At 44.4% G+C, this 20746-nt stretch overlaps 1 protein-coding gene across 1 annotated transcript in view; it reads left to right on the top strand.

Annotated features, from left to right (window-relative positions):
* Positions 1 to 9578, top strand: part of LOC135886425 (T cell receptor alpha chain MC.7.G5-like) — a 236976-nt gene extending 227398 nt beyond the window's left edge. Inside the window, exons 3-7 of the mRNA XM_065414177.1 lie at positions 2253 to 2316; positions 4365 to 4649; positions 6143 to 6205; positions 8226 to 8342; positions 8825 to 9578. Of these exons, the coding sequence (XP_065270249.1) occupies positions 2253 to 2316; positions 4365 to 4649; positions 6143 to 6205; positions 8226 to 8341 (528 nt within the window). The 3' untranslated portion in view covers position 8342; positions 8825 to 9578. The remainder of the gene's footprint in view (positions 1 to 2252; positions 2317 to 4364; positions 4650 to 6142; positions 6206 to 8225; positions 8343 to 8824) is intronic.
* The last annotated feature ends 11168 nt before the right edge of the window (positions 9579 to 20746 follow it).

The following is a 20746-nucleotide window of genomic DNA, read 5'->3' as shown; positions in this document are numbered from 1 at the left end:
GAGAAGTCGCTTAGCGAGCCATCTAAACAAGGATTCAGGGGCCGAGGGTTAGGCGCCCGAACCGTGGCCCGTGGGTTTATGCTGGGGCTTTCTAACAGAGCCTAGGTGAGTTAGGTGCACAAGTCCCTCTGATTTCAGCACCTAGGCACCTAATCCGGAACCCTCACCTTAAGCTAACAATTGTCTGTGGGGTGAGCTCGGGCAAGTCCTAACTGCGAGTCAGTTTCTCCATCTGTGAACTGAGGATAACGAGACCTTATCCCCTTTGCAAAGCTCTCAGAGACTTGTGTATGGAGAGCGTTGTATCAGAGCGAGGCGTTATTTGTTACCATTATTGGTTGAGAACTCACCCCTGAGACCACCAGAGTGTTGTGGGGTGGGGGTGGGGAATGGAAAGAACTGCAGTGTCCAAAGTTTTCCCTTGCAAATAACTTAAGACCAAAGGGATGCTGGAAACGTCTCTCAGTTGGCAGAGATTGTTCTTTAGGGTTGACTTTTTCAAAGCCTCTTAGTGGATTTGGATACTAAATGGCCATTAATATTACCAGGAATTATCCCAAATCTTTGAGAACCTCAACTTGGTATATACTTTATTTCCCATCAGGTGTATTAGCCAGGGGTAAAATATCAGGGAGTATTTGTCAACCTTAAAAATACCTCCTTAAATGATCGCATTTCCTCAGTAGAGATCGCAGGTTCGTACACAGCCATTTCCCCCTTTGTTAGGAGAGGAACTAACTCAGTTAACTGGAAATGGAAGAGCAATTGGTCTGAGCCAGGTGTGTGCTAGGGACATGCTGCAGGTGCCCGACCCAGGGCTGGGACTCGGGGTGAGAATTTAGCAGTGTGTTTACCACTGTGAAACTCACGTTTGGAAATGGGACTAAACTCACAGTCCAGCCAGGTGAGTGGGGGGGAGTTTGAAGGCTTCTCATAAACTAATAGTGAAGGCTGGGGTTTTGCAAGGAGCCTAAGGGACTTAGGCACCCAGATCTCATTGAATTTCAAAGGGAATCTGTCATCTAAATCCTTAAAGTTCCTTTGAAAATCCCGGCTTTGGGGCACGATAGTGACACCCTGATGTTCATGAATCCCTTACACCACAAGACGCCCCATTGATTTTAACAGGGCCATGCACAGACTAAGAAGCTTCTCAATGCGAGTAAAGTTCTTAGAACTTGGCCCCTAGATTCCAGAAGGTAATCCAGAAATTCACAGATTTCAGAGCACTTTCCAATCAGGTTTTTTGAAGAGCCTTCTCATACTGTGTGCGAAGTGCTGATTCTTTAATATTTGGGAAAGGCACGACTTTGGCTGTGGAACCAAGTAAGTGTTGTATGTTCATCTCTCTCACTCTTTAGTCTGCACCTTTTTCCAGCACTAAATTCACTTTTTCTTTCAAAAGAGAGAGAGAAATAAAGGAACTATTCCCCCCCTGGTTGTTCTGGCGCCACAAAGAAGATAAAGGTTTTTTTTTCCCATAAAAACGTTTCATTCCCATTGTTAATTCCATTTTCCCGTTGCACTGGAGAAGGATGTTCTCCAGGCTGAATGAAAATCAGGCCCACTAATAAATATAGTTGGCTGAAAATTTTTGAACAACTTTATTAAAAATTGAAAATAAACACCCCTCCCCCCCCAATCCATTATGTTCAAAACCTGTCAGCTGCTTTGAAAACATTCAGGTTTTTTGTAATTTTGAATGATACATTTAATCATTTTTTAAATTGAGATTTTGATTGACATTTTTTCTTCCCTGAAAACTGCATTGTTTGATGCTAGGAGTCATTTTTATAGCCCTTTCGATAATGTTATTGCTAAAAGTTAAGAGACATCTTTGTGGGGGGAAAAGGAAGGGCATTTCCAAACCAGGAAAATGGAGACACATTTGAAACAAATGTCCCTGTTTCTACTGGCACGACTGAGGCCGAGAAGTAGTTACAATCAGCTGAATTTTCAGACTGAAGTGATCTGAGAGGCTTCCTTTAGAGTAGGGTTTAAGACAAACTATGCAGTTATCTGACTGGAGAGAAAGTGCTGGGCTTGGAAAGCTACCACTGTGACTTGTGGAAGTGGCGTGAAGCTTTTGGTTGAGCCCAGTAAGGAACAGCTAGGTGGTATTGTCTATAGTGTTTGATTCCCATTGCATAAGCCAAAGGGAGATGTAGCGTCTCCATTTCACTGGTGCAAATCAGGCTTCCTCTGAAGCCACTCTTGGAGCAGCCTCTTGAGTTCTGCGTCTGGCCCTGCAGCACTGTGCGTGGGAGACCAGAGCTCTGACTTTTGGCAAAGGCACTAGGCTTTCTGTTGAGCCCGGTAAGTATCATTTCTGTTATCTTTGATATGTCAGTTGACTGCATTGCTACAGGTTCTCAGCTGGTGCAAACCAGCACAGCTCTGCCTACAGTGCAGCCACGCTGGTTCTAGGTCATCCAGGAGTTTGACCTGTTGTTTCCAGTGCCTAGATAATGGGGTATGCTGAGCCAGATCATCCCCTCCTAAATCCGGAGTGACGCCATTAACAGGAATTGTGTTCCCACGGTGGAAGTGCGGGGAGAGTCCGGCTTTAATGACTTTTATGACTATCAGTGGAGATAGGAGGTTGGTTTGACCAGCTCTTAGATTCATTTCGCACTAAGGTTCTGAGGGATCCGTTTGCACACTCGGGTTTGTCTCACAGGGGCGGGCTGCCAGTCACTCTGCACAATACAGAGATCACGGTACGGGACTGCCAATCGGATAGGCCAGGCCAGAGAAGAACTGTCTCATGTACCTGTTATTTTTATTGTAAGTTAAATTAACAAAATATCCTGGAGACCCAACACAACTGGAAAAGCAGCACATCTCTTAGCAGTGCAGAACTCGATCGCTATGGTGGGTGTTATTGCGCTCTAGCTGGTGTAAACGGAAAGATTTCCCATTGAACTTAGCGCTGCTGCTGATTTACACCGGGGGGGGGGGGATTTGGCCCTTTGATAGGCTAGAGCTCTTAGGTCAGTTTACACCAGCCCATTGAATCCCATTGATCTATGGCTGATTGGCGCCAGCTGGTGTTTGGTCCCACTGACTCCAATGCAGCAACGTGGATTTATATCAGAGGCAACTTGGTTTTTCTTCATATTTACATAATTGTCAACATCTACTTCACACCTCAGAAAACCCTGGCGATGAGCAGTTAAATTCCAGGCACTGACAGTGCCCCTGTATCCCTCAGGCCATTCCACATTAACTAGGTTTTCTGGATATTCACGTTAATGAAACCTTTTGAGACACCAGCATGAAGTGGTCTGATGAAACCAGATGTGCTTGCCTTTCAAGTGCCCATAAGAACACTTCTGCAGAGAGGGGTCTGTTCCTTGGTTCATTCACACGTGGGAAACACATTTAAAAGCTGCAGGAAGAGCTGAACAATATTGTTGTAGCTCTTAGTAGAATTGCAAACGCCTCTGAGGAGCTCGGCCGCTATAAATGACTAAAGGATTTTGGGTTTTGGCCGCCGTTACTAGGAGTGGTACTTTCCTCCTGAAGTGGAGCCGTGGTTTCTGGTGCATTCCTTGTGGAGCCAGGAGTAAACGAGAGCAGAGTCGGTCACCCACTGACTGAACTTTCTTCCTTACCGTTATCGCGATGGTTCTGTGTTTTGGCCACATCAAAAAGCCGTGGACCACGCAGAACCTTCCCGCGGGTGCATTTATAATTTCAGAACAGGTGCCAAGATGACGCCAATGCAGGATTAAATTATGCTGTTGAGTTTTATGCTATAGGTGTACGGAGTTTGCTAATTTTAAGGCCTCCTTGTTAAAGACTGAAGTTCTCATTCACACAGGAGAGGCTACTGATGCATGTGAGTTCTCACCAACATAAGTGTTAAGGACATAGGGAACCTGGGAATTGGTTTTGATATTCATATAAATGTCCACTCTTGAGTTTTCAGGCTGGGCTTTTGAGTGCACAACTCCTTTAGTCTCCTCTGAAAATCACAGCCATAGTTCCCATCTCTCTCCCCGTCTCTGTCTTCTGTAGTCCGTTCTGCGTCAGCACCTCTTGCTGATATTTTCAGCAAGGATTCCAGCTAGTGAAAGTTGCATCTAGAATTACGGTCTTTAAAAAATACCTCAGATGATGGTTTCTCCAATTACCATCAGCAGGGCCTGTATCCGAACCAGCAATTTGGAGACGCAGCCTCTATATCCCATCACCATATCCAAAACTGAGGGGAAGGGATGCCCTTTCCATTGCTATATCTGACCCAGAGGCGAGAGACTCCATATTCTATGACGTTATTCTATGACCCTTAACCTAACTCTCCCTCCCTTTAGAGTTTAATCTAATTAAATTATAACCATCAATTATTTTTTTTCCAGAAAATCCAGGGACTTCCAGTCCATCCGTCTTTGTTGTGAAATCTGCAAAGACAAGCGATGGCCAAAAGTTGACGGCGGCTTGTTTAGCTAAGGATTTCTACCCCAAGGACATAGAAGTAAGCATGAGTCAAGAGAGAGACGTTGTATACAAATCGAAAGAAGGCATTCTCTCTTCAAATGGGAAATACAGCATGATCCAGGTGGTGAAGGTTGAACCGAATGAAGAAGTGGAGTGCTTTGTTAAACACGGCGAACAATATATTAATCAAAGGGAGCTTCAATCAGGTATAGTTATATGGCGCAAATGTGAATTTTATCATCACTTTCCAGATGCACCTCATTTCATGGTGCGTCATAGTCCTGAATTCAAGGATCTCCATCCCTACCCAGAAATGTTCGATAGAACTTCTAATGGGAGCTAGGGGCCGGATGTCCAGTGGTGTTTCAGTGCCCAAAGACAGTGCCCAAATATTTTGTTCCAAAAGCACCTACGCAGTTCCTTCCTAACTCATTTAGGGCCAGATTTTTAATGGTACTTAGGCTCCCAGTGGGTGTTAGATGTTTTTGAAAAGTCCAACTAGGTGCCTAAATCCCTTTAAAAATCTCACTCCCGGTGACATTTTAAACAGCATCTAGACGTCTAACACCCATTAATCACATAAGGCACCTGAATGCATCTTTAGTCACTTTTGTAAATCTAACCCTAGATGGGAAATGTGTCAAGCCCAATGTTTCTGTGTTGAAAAATGACCTTTTAAGAATATGAACAAATTTCCCCATTTAATGTTTCATGAATAATTGTGTGACATTTTAATCAAAGTTTTTAAGGAAACATTCTCGACAATATTATTGAAATGGTGATTAGAATTTTCAGTAATGTAAAGATGGATTTTAGCTAAACAAAGAATTTTGAAAACTATTTGGATTATATTTTTGATTTAAAAAAGAAGACCATGATAAAGTTTGAAAAAAATAAACCATGGCTCAGTTTTGAAATTAGCAATGAAACTAACTTCAAAATGTAACTTTTTCTTGGTGAAACTAGCTTTACATTTTTCAGCCAGTGCTAGTTTATTTATTTAATTAATTTTATTTATTTATTTATAGTTGAAAATATTTCTATTATGACTTAGATTTTCACAGCCACCTCATGGGTTTGGATGTTGAATTCTCATTTACTTAAATGGGAATTGGGATTCCAAATCTCAACCTTAACTTGTGACCCAACTTCCCATAAAGTCTCCTATTGACACTAGTGAGACTTGGATTAGGTGTTTAATGGAAAACGCACTTTGTTTCATCAAATTAATCAGGACTTTTCAAATATTTTGTTTCAAAACCTTTTCTTGGTGGAAAATAGGTTTTTTTTTAAGCATGGATTTTTACAGAAAGTGTCGGCTTTTTGAGAATTTTTTTTATTTTTAGTCAGAAAAAAAAGATTTTTCCCCCCAAAAGGCTTTTATTCTGGGCTGGTTTTAGCTGAATTCCTCCCCCCCCCCCCAGTTTTCAGCTAAACTTTTGGGCCAGAATTGTTTGGGTTTTGGTTGCTGAACACCAAAACACAACAGGGTTTTTTTTGTTTTTTGTTTTTTGACAAAATGTCTACTTTTTCTGTGGGGGAAAAATAAAAAAAAATTATGACCAGTTCAAAAGTTAATTTCAACCTGATTTTCAAACATTTCCATTCACTCATTACTGGTTGTGGGGAGGTTGTATTTATCAGTTGTTTCATAATTGTTTTAATTGAGCTATATTTTCATTTTTCTCTTTTTCGACAGCTCCCATCCCGGCCCCAATCAATAACACTCAAGTGTGTGAATCTTCAAATTCCACTTTCGAAGGTTAGTTACCAAAAATAAAATGAAATATAATAAAGGGCCAGTAGGATTATGTTTGTTTGAGGGTGGGATTCAATGAGGATATTTGAAAATGAAATTTCTTCGTTGAAAAATAATGTTTAACGTTTGACTATTTGTGGAACACTGGCAGTTTGTAATTGCTCTTTCCACACAGCAGTGCTGGTCACCAACAAACCTTATTCATAGGGCCCTACCAAAACACATCACGGTCTGTGAAACCTGGTCTCACCCCTGACATCTGGTTAGTGTAGGGGAGGGGCAGGGCAGGGCGCGCTTACCATGTGCCAGGCTCCAGATGCTAGCCTTGACCGGGCTCGGGAGGGACAGGACTTCCTTTGCCCCCACAGGGGCCACTCCCAGGGCTGAGTCAGACCCACCTCCGAGAAACTCCCACGGCTGCAGGAAGCTCCGGGGCTGCTGGCTGGGAGCCCAGCTCAGCAGTGCAGAACTGGAGGTGGCAATACCATGACCTCCCCTACAATTGCCTTGAACCCCCCCCCCCCCAGCCCACTTTTGGGTCGGGAGCCCCACGGTTACAACCCAGTGAAATGTCAGATTTTAAAAATTCTATGACTGTGAAATTGAGGAAAATGGACGGTGAATTTGGGAGGGCCCTTGGTATGCATGGAGTCAGGTTGTCTGGAGTGGCTCACAACCATGAGGGCCTACCTCAGGGCAGACTGTCAAAAAGAGGGCAGACACCCCAAACTGGTGGTGTGTTGTATAATAAGATTTCACCAATTCAGTACCAAATGTGAACTCCTGGATCACCGTATCAGTCTTATCCTGGAGTCACAGACAGTCCCTTTTGATGCTCCAGTCTATCTTGTCACCCAGATAAATGGGACTTAGCCACTTACACCAAAAATCACACCACACTCAGGTTGCTTCCAATCCCAAGAGACCAGTCACTTACCCCTAGAACAATTGGTGCCCTACATCTTACACCAAAGAGAACGCCTGTAGAGAATCATATAATAAACGATCAAAAGGTTTATTAACTAGGAAAAAGGAATACGAGAGTTTCCTACAGGCTAAAGGAAACAAACATAGACACACCAATGAGTTACCGGCTAATCCTAAGGGTGGCAGAGTTGTAGTGATCTGTCAGTTCAAAGTATTTTCAGGGCAGACCAAGGCGGCAGAACTCTCTGCCCTTCAGAGTTCAAACAGCTAAAAAGATGGAAAATTTTCCGGTGGACTTCCTTTATTTCCTTCATTCAGCTTCCAAGCCCACGTGACCGGCTTCCTTGCAAGTAGCGATAGGGCCACTATACAATCCTTTGTATTGCAATGGTTCTTGGTGGCCCATCTGAGTGTGATGGTACATCTGGATGGGCAAGGGGGACGGGGGAGGGGAATGAGTCTTCTGCCTGAGATCGTAAGTTAAGAGCAAATATTGTTATAGTTATAAAGCAAAACTTACATCTTTTCTACAGCCATGGCAAGTGAGACTGATGCATTCAGCACCTTACAAGCATCTGAGAGAGTCTAAATCCTGGAGACATTCTTAGAAGACTAATACCTATTTTGAGCAAAACTAACAAATAGGTGACCTGGTCTGGTCTCCAGCTATGAGTTTGTCAGTTCTTAGCTAATGCCTGCAGCCTGGGCAAGAACTGGCATCTGGCCTGCCAGCGTCACACACGGGCCGAATACAAATGAAATCCACAGTCTGGATAAAATAAAGGAATGCTACTTTGCCTGTCTGTGCAAAGTGTCTCTGTCTTCTCTCACTCTAGATTGCTGTATTTTTCTTTAATTATTTGTAATTGTTTCGTTCAATCTTGTGCTAACTCTCTCTCTTTCTAAAATGTCTCTTTGTTTTCTTTCTTTCTTTCTTTCTTTCTTTCTTTCTTTCTTTCTTTCTTTCTTTCTTTCTTTCTTTCTTTCTTTCTTTCTTTCTTTCTTTTCTATAATTTTTATTGAGGTGTTTCCCACTTTCTGCTAATATAAAACCATTTGATCCAAGGCATTCCCTCCCTCCTTTTTCCCCCCACAGAGCCAAACATGGAAAAAGTGAACATGCTGTCAGTGACTGTGCTGGGTCTGCGAGTTCTGCTTGCCAAAAGCATCGCCTTCAACATGCTCATGACGGTCAAGTTGTTCATTTTCTGAGGTAGGAACTCTTACTATCATAGTGTCCATTCCGGGGTTTGGGGGGTCATTGCTAGTGATTTTCAAATGACTTTATGGGAGTTTTGGGATACAAAATCCCATTGAAAGCCAATGGGAGTCAATGGGCCAGATCTCCAGCTGGTATAATTCATCCGTAACTCCACTGGAATCGATGGACCAGATCCCCAACAGGTATAAATTGTCTGCACACCCACTGATTCCATTTGCGGATGCAGATTCTCAGCAGCCTTCAGAAAGGAGGGCCGTGGTCAGGCGCCCAGAATGAGAGGTTGCTTTTGGAAATGTTGGCCTACGATGTCCAAAGTCACACAGAAAGCCTGGGAATCCAGCACAGATCTCCTGAGTCAGAATCTGGGACATCAGCCATTACAGATCATCACCAGAGCGTAGACACCAGAGTGCTGGTCCTAGTGAAATGAACAGTGTCCAGAATGTCTAACCACAGATCTATCGTTTTCATAGGTTGTGACGAGTGAACCAGCAACGGGCTGAGGACAGGAGACAGGGACCAGTGTCAGCGACAGATTCCCAACTGGTATAAACCAGTGTAACGCTATTGGAGTGAGTTGGAACAAATCCCTAACTGGTGTAAATGGACTGTAGCGCCTTCGGAGTCAATGGGTCACATCCCCAACTGCTGTCAATCAGCGACTTCAATACGTCTATACCAATTATCACCTTCTCCGGATTTGTCCCCAGATCTTCTTTTCCATGTTTTTTATTCAATTTTTTCTGTTCCCCTTTCCCTTCATTGCTAGTTAGTTCTGACTCTTAACTGACGTATCACAATATAGTAAGTACTTGTATTCTTCTTCAGTCTTCTGTTTAGTAGGAATATTTAGCGGGAAGTTTCCCTACCACAGTATTACACTGAGGCTTCCAAATCTCTTAGGCAGCTTTGCAAAATCTCAGTTTGATTTTTTTCACTATATAAAAATACTGTTTTATTGCTTAGAAAATCCATTCATAGTTGAAGCATTTTATCATTTTAGTGTAGAAAATTTGCACCAGGTCTGTCACTGGTATAAATTGGTACAACTCCATTGACTTCAACAGAGCTGTGCTGATATACACCAGCTGAGGATGTGGTGACATATGTATTCACATTATTTTTAATAGCTAGTAATTTCACCTTGGAGATCTGTGCATTTATATGGAACTGGTGGTTGTAGCTTTCTGTGCTTACTACTGAAATAATAAAGGTGATTGTGTAAAAGGAAAGAACGACCTTTTCTTTTATCCTCTGTCTTCAGTGATTCTGAATTTATTCTAGTCATGGGTGAGTGGTTGGGTCTGAGCTAATCACCAAGGATTTTATTCAATGGCCACTGAAGTCCAGAAATCCAGGGGTTACAGCCATGAATTTCTGTGAATTGGGTTAATCTGTCTGTGGACTTGTTGCAAGAAAAGCACTGCACAAAACTGCTCCCACTTTCATCACTAAGGGTGGGATTTTGAAAATTGCATTTTTTAGTTAGGCAAACAAAGTCCACTGAAGTCAATGGGGACTGTGCTCCTAATCCACGTAAACGCTTTTCACAATCCAACCATAGAGGTATCATGAAGAAAAAGTAACATTGTTAAAGTTTGGATTTTTCAAAGGGGCCGCAAAGAGTAAGGCACACCGCCCTCACACCCCTAGCTTTCAATAAGATTTGGGCATCTAATGCCTTAGGTCCCTTTGAAAATTCCAGCCAAAATATTCTGGATATTCTTCCATCCTACAAAAAGAGACACAGAGATGCACACCAAAATACATGTGGGTGCACGCACACGGGTGTGTATGGGGATAGTGTGTATGTGTGTGAGAGAGATGGGGGTGTGGGGGATAGGTAGGCAGAGATAGAGACAGAGATGGGGGTATAGGGGGATAGAGAGATTGAAAATACAAAGTTCAGAAGAGAACATTTGCTATTTTTTCTGTTCACTGCTAACAGGAAGGCACTGGGAGGAAATAACTTTTGGTGGTTTGCCGGATGATACAGTTGCTACAGCAATCTAGACCAGAGGGTTATTTGTAGTCAAAATATACCCCCTCCCCCACATCCTTTCCCTGTACTGTGTCAGTTACTAGCAGGCGCCCAAACGAGGCCGGATGCTGCGGTGACAGCCGCTCAGCTAGTCACGCCATGCAAAACATCAGCTTCATGCTCATTTCAGAAAAAACATTGTAACCGCCGCCGTCTTTGATGGGATGTTTTTCTGACGCTGGCTCTGAGTTAGGGCTGACCCAGTGCGATGCTGAGCGGTGCTGGGCTGTAGGGTGAGCTGTGGGGCAGGGTCAAGGTGAAGGTCTCGGTCGTTAGCTCCATGGGGCTTATGGCCCAGGATACCGAAAGGAGCCTGCGGCTCTGGAGTGAGGCCTGTGGTCCTCTGGCAAAGTGGAACCATCTGTCATAAGGATGATCACACCGGTCCATGCAGAAACCAGCGATTTCTCGGTGTCTGACCTGGGACTGGGGAATGAACTGCCACAGGAACTAAGGACCATCCCAAACCTCACTCCCGTCCACTCCAAGCACAAGCTGCCCTTAACCAGCCTACCCGTCTGTACCCTGGACACAGAGCAGCACAAGACATTTTCCAAATACCCCCCTCCCCCCAAAGCCCTACCAGAACACACTCCGCCGCAGACACAACTCTCTCCTCCGAGCGAGCAGGAGAGAGAAGAGAAAGCGCGTGTGACAGATGTTAGCCCCATTGTGCTGGGGGTGCCCTGCTGCAGGGAATGATGTGGGGGGCTCAGTGGAGAGGGGGCTCCCCCAGAGTCAGTGCTGACCCCAGTGTGGTGTCTACTAGCAGGTGTCAGGGTGCTGGAGCAGCCATTTTTGAAAAAGGAAACTGAGACCCAGACCGCGTTGGCTCATTGACGATCTCATGTAAGATGCTGTAGCAGAGCGCGGCAGCCCCCCATGGCTCCTGCCTCTGCTAGTTTCACAAAGTCACCCTGAGACCCTGGGGTTAGTCACCAGTGGTGCAGTGGGTTCACAGGCTTGTTCCCAGCACCGTTTCACCACATACAGTTGGCCCTTCACCGTCTGCAGGGAAGAGCTACCCCTCTGCTTCCAGCCCCTGCCTTTCCCCTTTCTTTCTGAGCCTCCCTTGGCTTCCTGCCTCTGAGGCCTTTATACAGCCCCAGGCTAATCAGGCGGCAGCTGTCTCTGCCTCCCCAAGTAGGGCCAGGTTACCTCCAGCCAGCTCTAATTTATTCCCCTAATTGGGACCTGGCGGGACAGAGGGCTGAATCAGCAACCCTCTGCCCAGCACCCCGTCACAGACCCTATTTATATAATTGCTTATGGTGTATTAAACACAATTCCTTTAGGGTAGTGAGTAAAGGTTGGATGCCCTGAGAGATCCCTTTTAGGTATCTCAGCCTTGGTTTATGATTTTTCACTTATTTATTAGGCAAGCACATTCCCTTCCACTGCAGGAATAGCAGGGTGAAAATCTATGTCCTGTGTCAGGCAGGAGGTTTCGCTAGGAAATGCTTTGCCACACAGTGCACAATCGGCCTGTGGAACTCCTTGCCACAAGATTTCACCGAGGTCAAGAAATTAGCAGGACTGAAAAAAGCCCTGGGCACTTCTATGGATAATGAGAACACCCAGTATTACCATAACAAAGATTATAGCTTGAACAAGAGCTTTGGAAGGAATCGAAACCTTCCTTCTTCACGACATAGGCCGAATTCTAAGGGCTGGGCAACACACAGGGTTTGTTCCTCTATTACTATATTTGTTCTAAAATCCTTGTAGATTAATGGGAATAACCTATACTGACAAAAGCATCGTTACCCTGATATAACTGCATGCTCGGGAGTGGGTTGTATTGCTTTAGCTCTGCTGGCATGTAGTAACAGAGGTACAAAAACTGCCTGCAACCTGTGTGTAAAGACAGGATGGCCCAATGGTTAGGACACTCGCCTAGGACTGGGAAACCTTAGTGAAAGTCCCTGTTCTGTCACAGACTTCCTGTGTGAGGCCTTGGGTAAGCCACTTAGCGCTCTGGTTTCAAAGGCATTTAGGCGCGTAACGCCCATTGAAATGTGAGGGTGTAGGAGATGTACTGCAAAGGAAGGGCCTTTCCGGAAGTTTTTGTACAGCGCTGCAGTCAGGCTGTGGCATAGTGGTTCTGATGGCACAGTAATAGGAAGCAGCATCCTCACTTCCCACGGGAGATATAACCAAGTGGAAGGTTTTTCCTGCTAAATCACGCTCCACAGCAAAGCGTCCCTTGGCAAAGTCAGCATCCTGGGACCGGGAGTTATCCTTGTGTAGAATGAACTGCAGGGTGTGGTCAGAGAGCTAACGATACCAGCACAAATCAGGATTGGAATATGTAGTAGCATAATTGCAAAATATTTTCGCTTGGTTCCCAATCTCCGCCGTAAGAGCTGAGGGTGTCTGTGTTATTTGATTGCACAGAACACCTTTGACTGTGAATATCAAGAAAGAAAACATGAGTTACAAAGAACTGTTTAGTTATAAAGAATGAATGCCACCTTAACACGGCAATGATGTCTGAAGAAGGTAGCCTATTTTGCCACATTACTACAACCAATAGAAGGTGTGAACTCACTGAAAAAAAAACCACATTGACTTCTTTGTATGGAGTGTGGCTTGAAAGCTTGTCCCTCTCCCAAACAGAAGTTGATCTAATAAAATATATTACCTCACCCACTTTGTCTCTCTAATGAACTTCTTTGTTAACTAGAATTAATAGGAAAGAAAGGGGGAGAAATATATACAGTAGCTAGAAAATAAGAGGAAACGAGAGAAAGAAAGAAAGAAAGAAAGAAAGAAAGAAAGAAAGAAAGAAAGAAAGAAAGAAAGAAAGAAAGAAAGAAAAGCAATACTTACATAATAATATCAGTAAAAGTTTAATTAACACATGGATTCGAGTAATTTTTTCAGCCATGAGTCAGAATGGAAGAAGCCACCCAACTGGCTTTCAGTTGGCCTGAATACTTCTTAAAGACGGCAGTGGATTCAAGATGGCGGTTCAAGAGGAAGTCACAATAGCTGTGTGTATGCAGTTGCCATGTTTGTGCGTGTGCTGTGAGTGAACTCTGAGACAGCCAATATGGTGATAGATTTTGTGGGTAGAATGAGGGAAAAGCTCAAAGCAAGAATTTCAGCTGTGGTTAAATCAGTCAGTTCTAATCAGCGGAGGATGTGGCCTGCAATTCTTTAGTAGTTCTGACATTTTGTACACTCTTTGTAGGACTGGTATTTCTTGGGGGGGGAGGGGGGGATACAGTAAAATACTAAGCTGTGTCTCCTCTTAGGGCTGGGTTCCTGGCCTGAGGTACATGCTAGTGAGAGTGACATATTTTGATAATGTGGAAGGTCAACAAGTTGCCAGTGTTTTAGGGTTAGGTTTCTGTGGGCCAAGTTCTGCCCTCAGTCTACATTTGTGTAGTGATTCTGGGGCGTCTCAATTTTTGGATGCCCAAATTTAGGCATCTTAATGGGGTCAGAGACTCAGCACGTTCTGAAAATCAGGCTCCTTTTTAGGCATTTCAAGAGGGGCACCTAAAGAGTGAAGCATCCAAAATCCCCAGTCACTTTTGAAAATTTGGACCCTAGCGGTGACATCAATGAGAGTGCACAGGGGTGATGGGGAAGGATGGACTCTCCTTCCCTCCAAGTCTTTAAATCGAGACTGTCTCTCCCAGAGTTACACTGTTGCTCACACAGAAGTTATGGGCTTGATGCAGAAAACGTTGGGTGACATTCCAGAGCCAGCGCATTATGAAAGAGGTCAGACGAGATTTTCACAGTGGTCCCTCCTGGCCTTAAAATCCATGAATCTTTGGAGAACAGCTGTGTTCTGTGCCTGTCTTTCGGCAAGAGAGCTGCAGTTTTTATTGCCAGCCTTCAAGGGGATGTGAAGGATCATCCTCACTCTACGCTCTTCAAAAAATACCTGTGTTTATATCTCTGTTAGGGATACCCGTGCTTATATGAAAGAGGTTTTGTGGGACAGATTCTTTTTTCTGTGCCTGTGCCATGTTTGTGGCTGTAGCTCCACTGGAATCAGTGGACCAGAGCAGTCTAGCTCCACTGACCATTTAAACCGCCCGAGAGTCCCGAACAATAGTTTTTGCTCTGTTGTCGCCCATGTTGTTGTCTCTGGAGGTACCGAATGGAGAAGAGATTTTTTTTTTCTTTTTGACATTTGTGTAACTGTTTTGTACAGAGCCAATCGCCCCCTCTGCTGGAGAAACACCAAATTTCCTCTCTCACTCAGACAACTACAGAAAAGAGGTCAAACAGAGGCACACATATACCTTTCTGTTCACACGACAAGCTAGCTCAGATGTTTCGCTGTTCTGCAGGTGACAAATGTTGCCTTAATGAAAGCAAAGCTATTTTTGTAGGAAGAAGTGAGACTCTCACCCTTTGAAGGAGACTGGATAACAAATGAGCGATTGAAGGACTGGGGGAAATACATTGAGAGAGGCGCTAAATCACAGCATTACTCTTATGATTAATAGTAATGGTGTCCACTACTCAGCGGGAGATGGAGATGGAAGAGGTATAAGGAACACAGGTAGTAAGGTGAGTATGGAAAGATTTAATATGGGATTTTCAAAGGGATTTAGATGCCCAACTCCAACTGAATTTGCACATCTAACTGACTTGGGCCACAGACTTAATCAGTTGTTCTTTGGGGAAAGGACGTCCAGGATCTCCTTATGGGGACCCGTGGAAGCTGCCTTAGGGATTTGGACACCACATTCCCTGTGAAATTAATGGGAATCAGGCAATCAAATCCCCTAGCCCTCTTTGAAAATCGCAGACGTAATGCCAGGTGCTACACTTAAAGTTACTTCAAAAGTTGCAGTCTCAGTTAACGAGGATGTTTCCACATACCCCAGAATATTTTCACAACCTGCTGCATTTGCAGCAACCAGTATGAAGCCAGAAGACATAAATGTGTGTCAGTTTTCGAGAGACGCAATGGTTCAACACCAGTTAGGTTTAGCGCCCAAATCCATCTACTTTTACACCCCAATAGCCCGCAGGGGGCAGCAGATGCACAAGAAATAGACACATCTACACAGTGATAAATAAATTTAGCATCCTAATTTTTTACATTAGGTTTTCACTCCTGCACGTCTCCTGTAACTCTTCTGGATTTAGTTTAGACAGGCACCCTGTTATGAGTCTATGTTCTATGCGGGAAGTCAGAAAACGGGATTTTCCAGAGGAATCAAAGAAGTTCCTGTACTTACTAATGAACAACCTGACTTAAATCCAACCATACAAACAAGAGTAAGAAAAGAGATGCTAAAAACGAATACTAGAGGGCAGCAAAACATTATTTTTGCTGCTGGTGGAGGCCCCAACAGGAATCCGGGCTCCATTGTGCCTGGAATTGTACAACCTGCAGCTTGTTAGACTGAGATTTTCAGAGACGCCTAAGGGAGCGTGCCCGAACCCTACTGAAATTCCACAGCAATTGGGACACTAACCCCTTAGGCCCCTTTGGAAATCTCAGATCGCAGCGTGCACCCAACGTCACTCCCATGAGTAATTCCACCCAAATCAGTTGAACTACCCGAGTGCCTTAACTTAAGCACTTGTGTAAGTGATTTCAGGAGCCCAGAGAGTTTATGGCTTGGATTTTGGAAGGGATGTGAGAGACCCAGGCGCCCAAATCCCACCAAACCCCAACTGCCTCAGATGCCTCTAACAATTCCAGCCCCAGTGGCCTGCCCAGGGTCCCAGAAGGAGTTTGTGACAATCAGGAGTACAACCGAGATCTGCTAAGATCCAGTCCAGCGTCTTAACCATAAAATCCTCCTCCTGCTGCTCAGCAATATTATTATTGTCTTTGCTGTTGTTATACCATCCACAACGTGTTATGTGCTTTCTAAACACTCTCACCGCCACTGAAACTAAACTTTCCCCACCACTGAAATGATCTGTATTGCACCTCATGGGAAATGGGCACCTGAATCCCCTAGGAAGTTTTAATAATCTAACCCTCCAAACCTAGAAGCTCACAGTCTAAGGAGAGAAAAAACAGGCAGAGAACGATTAGAGGAGGGAAAACGATATATGGTCAAATCAATTTGCCACAGGCAGCCCAGAGAAAAAGTAGGTCTTTGCTTTTGGGTTGGCAAAGTACTACACTCAGACAGGAAACATCAAATGCACAAATACACAGTGAGACTAGCTGGCTAGGCGGAAGTACTGCTGAAAAAGAGCTGGGGGTTATAGTGCATCTCAAACTGAATATGAGTCAACAATATGATGCAACTTCAAAAAAAGCTAATACCGTACTGGGGTCTATTTCAAGGGCACTTGTATGTAAGACATGAGAGGTAATTGTCCGGCTCTACTCAGCTCTGGTGAGGCCTCAGCTGGAGTATTATGTCCAGGTCTGGGTGCTGCCCTTAAAAAAAAAGATGTGGACAAATTGGAGAGAGTCCAGCGGAGAACAACAAAAATGATGAAGGGATGATAAAACCTGACCTATGAGGAACACTTAGAAAAACTGGGCATGCCTAGTCGTGAAAAATGAAGGCAGAAGGGAGGTCTGATAACAGTCGTCAGATCTGTGAAGGCTGCTATAGAGAGGAGGAGAAGGATCAATTGTTCTCCATGTCCACTGAAGGTAGGACAAGAACAGGGTTCTCAAACAGGAGGTCCTGAGGTTACTAAGTGGGGGTGGCGAGCTCTCAGCCGCCCTTCCCAAGTCCCCGCTTGGCCTCCAGCATTTATAATCGTGTTAAATATAAAAATGTGTTTTTAATTTATAAGGGGTGCCACATTCATAGGCCTGCTGTGTGAAAGGGGGTCACCAATTCAAAAGTTAGAGAGGCACTGGACAAGAAGCAATGGGCTTAATCTGCAGCAAGGGGGGGGGGTTAGGTTAGATATTAGGGAAGAAATTTAACAATAAGAACCGTTAAGTGCGGGAACAAGTTATAAAGGGTGGTTGGGGAATCCCTGTCTTTGGAGGTTTTTAAGAACAGGTTATACAAACACCTGTCAGGTGTTGTCTAGATGACCTCTGGAGGTCCCTTCCAGCCCCACACTGCTATGAAAAAGAACTCCCTTTTAAAAGCAAATACACTTTTCTTAGTTTGTATTTTGATTCACCAGTACAATGAAAATGTAGTCACCTAAATGTATATTAAAAATTAACAGAGAGTCAGCGTTTGTCTACACTTGAAAGGCCACAGCTCTGTAGCTGGAGTGCGTCAGTGTAGTCACTATCTGTGCCGATGGGAGGGCTTTCGTGGGTCGGAGCTTGCTGAGTTTCCTGTTGCAAACCAGCCATGTCTCTGGCGCCAGAGCTATCAGTGAGAGAAGCAGCTGTTCATCTGCATTAAACGACTCAACCTCTCCTGAGAGTTCTGCCCAGACATAAGAACCAGGATGTTCTCACTAAAACTCATTTTCCTTGTGGTGGCTTCCCAGGGTAATCTTATTGTTAAAGGCTTTGGAGACTCCAAAGATTCGTAGGCACTAACGTTACATCTTTCTTACAATCTTCTTTTCCAGGTGTCCAGGCGCAAGTTAGATTCGTGGAATCTGGAGGGGACATGAAGAAGCCTGGAGACTCCCTCCACCTCTCCTGTAAAGGGTCTGGATTCAGTTTTGGAGACTATTGGCTGAGCTGGCTCCGACTGTCTCCCGGCAAAGGACTGGAGTGGGTCGCCACTATTAGCTTTTGGGCAGGAGACACTAAACATTATGGCGCTTCTGTAACGGGGCGGTTCAGCATCTCCAGATCCAATGCCCAGAATATGCTGTATTTGCAAATGAACAACCTGAAGCCTGAAGACACGGGTATTTATTTTTGCAGCCAAGCACAGTGTGTCAGAGTAATTCTGGGCCCCCACAAGAACCTCGAATCGTGGCCGTTTTGGGAGCAGAGTGCTGCCGGTGCAGCAGGTTGAAAGATCTGGACACATAGGGGACTGTGATACATCGTCCCCATTGTAATGAATGGGACCTCTTCAAAAAGGCCTTTCCATTGTAAGAATGACACTCACACCACTGACACCCTCTCCTGACCCTAAACACCTACAAGTAATAATAACCAAACCCAAACCCCTATTCCAAGCAGAGTTTTTACCCCAAAATGGAAGAAGTGGCAGAGAATACATGAAGTCGACTAGGGACTTTGCCATAGGTATTAATTTTATGTGCAAGGCACCCAGATACTAGGATAGATAGATAGATAGATAGATAGATAGATAGATAGATAGATAGATAGATAGATAGATAGATGGGGTGGATGGGGATGGATAGATAGATAGATAGATAGATAGATAGATAGATAGATAGATAGATAGATAGATAGATAGATAGATAGATGGGGTGTATGGGGATCGATCGATCGATAGATTAGATTATTTATTACTATTTTTATTATTTGCAATGAGATATCTCAAGCTACTCCTTGAGGCATCAGGTCTTTACTGTGAAGTAATAAGAGATACATGTAACCTGCTCTGAGGTGCTTTCAGTCAAAATACCAGACAAGAGGTGGATGTAAGGGACGGGGGGGGGGGGGAGCATGAGATGGAGGTCAATTGGTTGCTTATAAAATGAGGATACGCAAATCGGTTTCCTGTTTACTGCCAGAGATTCCCTGAAGCTTTCAGCTCCCTCAGAGTGAATCCAGAGCCCTCAGCGCAGAGAACATCAACTCTCCTTGTTAGTTGTTTTTCCAGTCTCAGAAATATGGTATTTGGGATATATTTCATTTTCTTTACAGCAGTTGTAAAAGGTAATTGAATTTCACTGGAGGTGCCCCGCTTTATCGCACCCACAATATTATGATTCTTAAGATCTCCTTCCCCCCTCAGGTAGCTGGACTGTTGAACTCGTAGAGTCTGGGGGTGACATTAGAAAACCTGGAGACTCTCTCCACCTCTCCTGTAAAACCTCCGGATTCAAATTCAGTGACTACTGGATGAGCTGGTATCGAGTGTCTCCCGGCAAGGGACTGGAGTGGGTATCCAGCATGGAGAAATCCCCTACGAGTGATAAGTATTATGCCAGTTCGGTGAAAGGGCGATTCACCATGTCCAGGGACAATTCCAAGAACACGGCATATTTGCAAATGAACAAACTGAAACCTGAAGACACTGCTATGTATTACTGCCGTGATGCACAGTGTGTAAACCTGGATCTGAGTTCTGACAAAAACTATAGAGGCAGATAGGGGCCTGGGAATAGAGCTTTAAAGGTATTTAGGTGCCTAAAGAGGCAGAAAGGCACCTCAGTGAGTTAGCTGCCTAACTGTCATTGACTTAGAAAAGAAGTAAGGTTAAATGTTCTGAGGTAGAGAATCATGTTTGCAGCGAGTTGATTTAGACTTGTTCATTTGGTCAGATGGGGCGAGGCATTGCAGAGCATTTTCTCACTCACTGCTGCCTAACTTTAGCTACCTTTACCACAACTTTGGTAAATAAGTTTCTCAGTTCCCATCCTGACTACATGCTTGCTTTCTCGCCTGCTTTCTTTGCACAAACCAGCTCCCCGCCTCCCCCCGCCCCTCCGTGCCAGCGATCAATTTGCAGTGTTAGAACCACAAAACCTTGTTATGCCAAGTGAGTCCTTACCACTTTAAATATGCTATGCTAGGTCTGAAAGTATGAGCACTGCACCCCCAGGCACTTTCCAAAGAGAGGAGGAGGAGGATCCGTGCCCCAGGGAGCACACGAGGTAGAAACAGACAGACAAGTTAACAAACGGAGGGTGGGTAGAGGAAATCAGGCAATCAGTGTAGAGCTGTGTTAACAAATACAGAAATACGGTAACAGCATTATAGTGAGATTGGGTTCGATTTTACCACTTCATACTTCCTCTAGAAACACACAACCTGCCACACACTTAACCTGAACAGATATGTCAATGGTGGGTGCATGGGGATGTTGCTGGGACTGCAGTGAAGGATTTGTGCTACACTGTGAGGGTGATTCATGTGCTGTAAGTTTCCTTTTCTGTTGGAGGCAGAAAGAAGATCCCTGTGAGCTGGCAGAGACCCTCACTGTCAATGGAAACTTGCTGTATAGGAATTCCTTTACGGTTGAATGACGTCCCATAACTTTGCCCTTCATTGCTTTCATGGCGTGTGTGTGTGTCTGTGTGCGTGCGGGGGGGGTGGGGTGAGAGATCAGACTTGACTAAGCTTAATGGGCTTTAAACAATTGTTTTCTTTGTGGAACCCTATACATAAGGTGAAATTTCTTTATATAATGGAAATCTGTCTGCCAGACTACAAGTGCATTAGCAGTGCAAACCATGCTATGCTGCCAGAAACCAAGAGGACTCTTCCGATGGAAGAAGATGGAAAGTTGAACTGTGAAGCATTTCAGAGCCGGGCTCTGCCTGAGTTCCATTGAAGCAT

This window comes from Emys orbicularis, chromosome 12 (genome assembly GCF_028017835.1).
Source record: "Emys orbicularis isolate rEmyOrb1 chromosome 12, rEmyOrb1.hap1, whole genome shotgun sequence".
Lineage (NCBI taxonomy): Eukaryota > Metazoa > Chordata > Testudines > Emydidae > Emys > Emys orbicularis.
The sequence above is the reverse complement of the archived record's forward strand: the minus strand, read 5'-3'. Positions and strand labels throughout refer to the sequence as shown.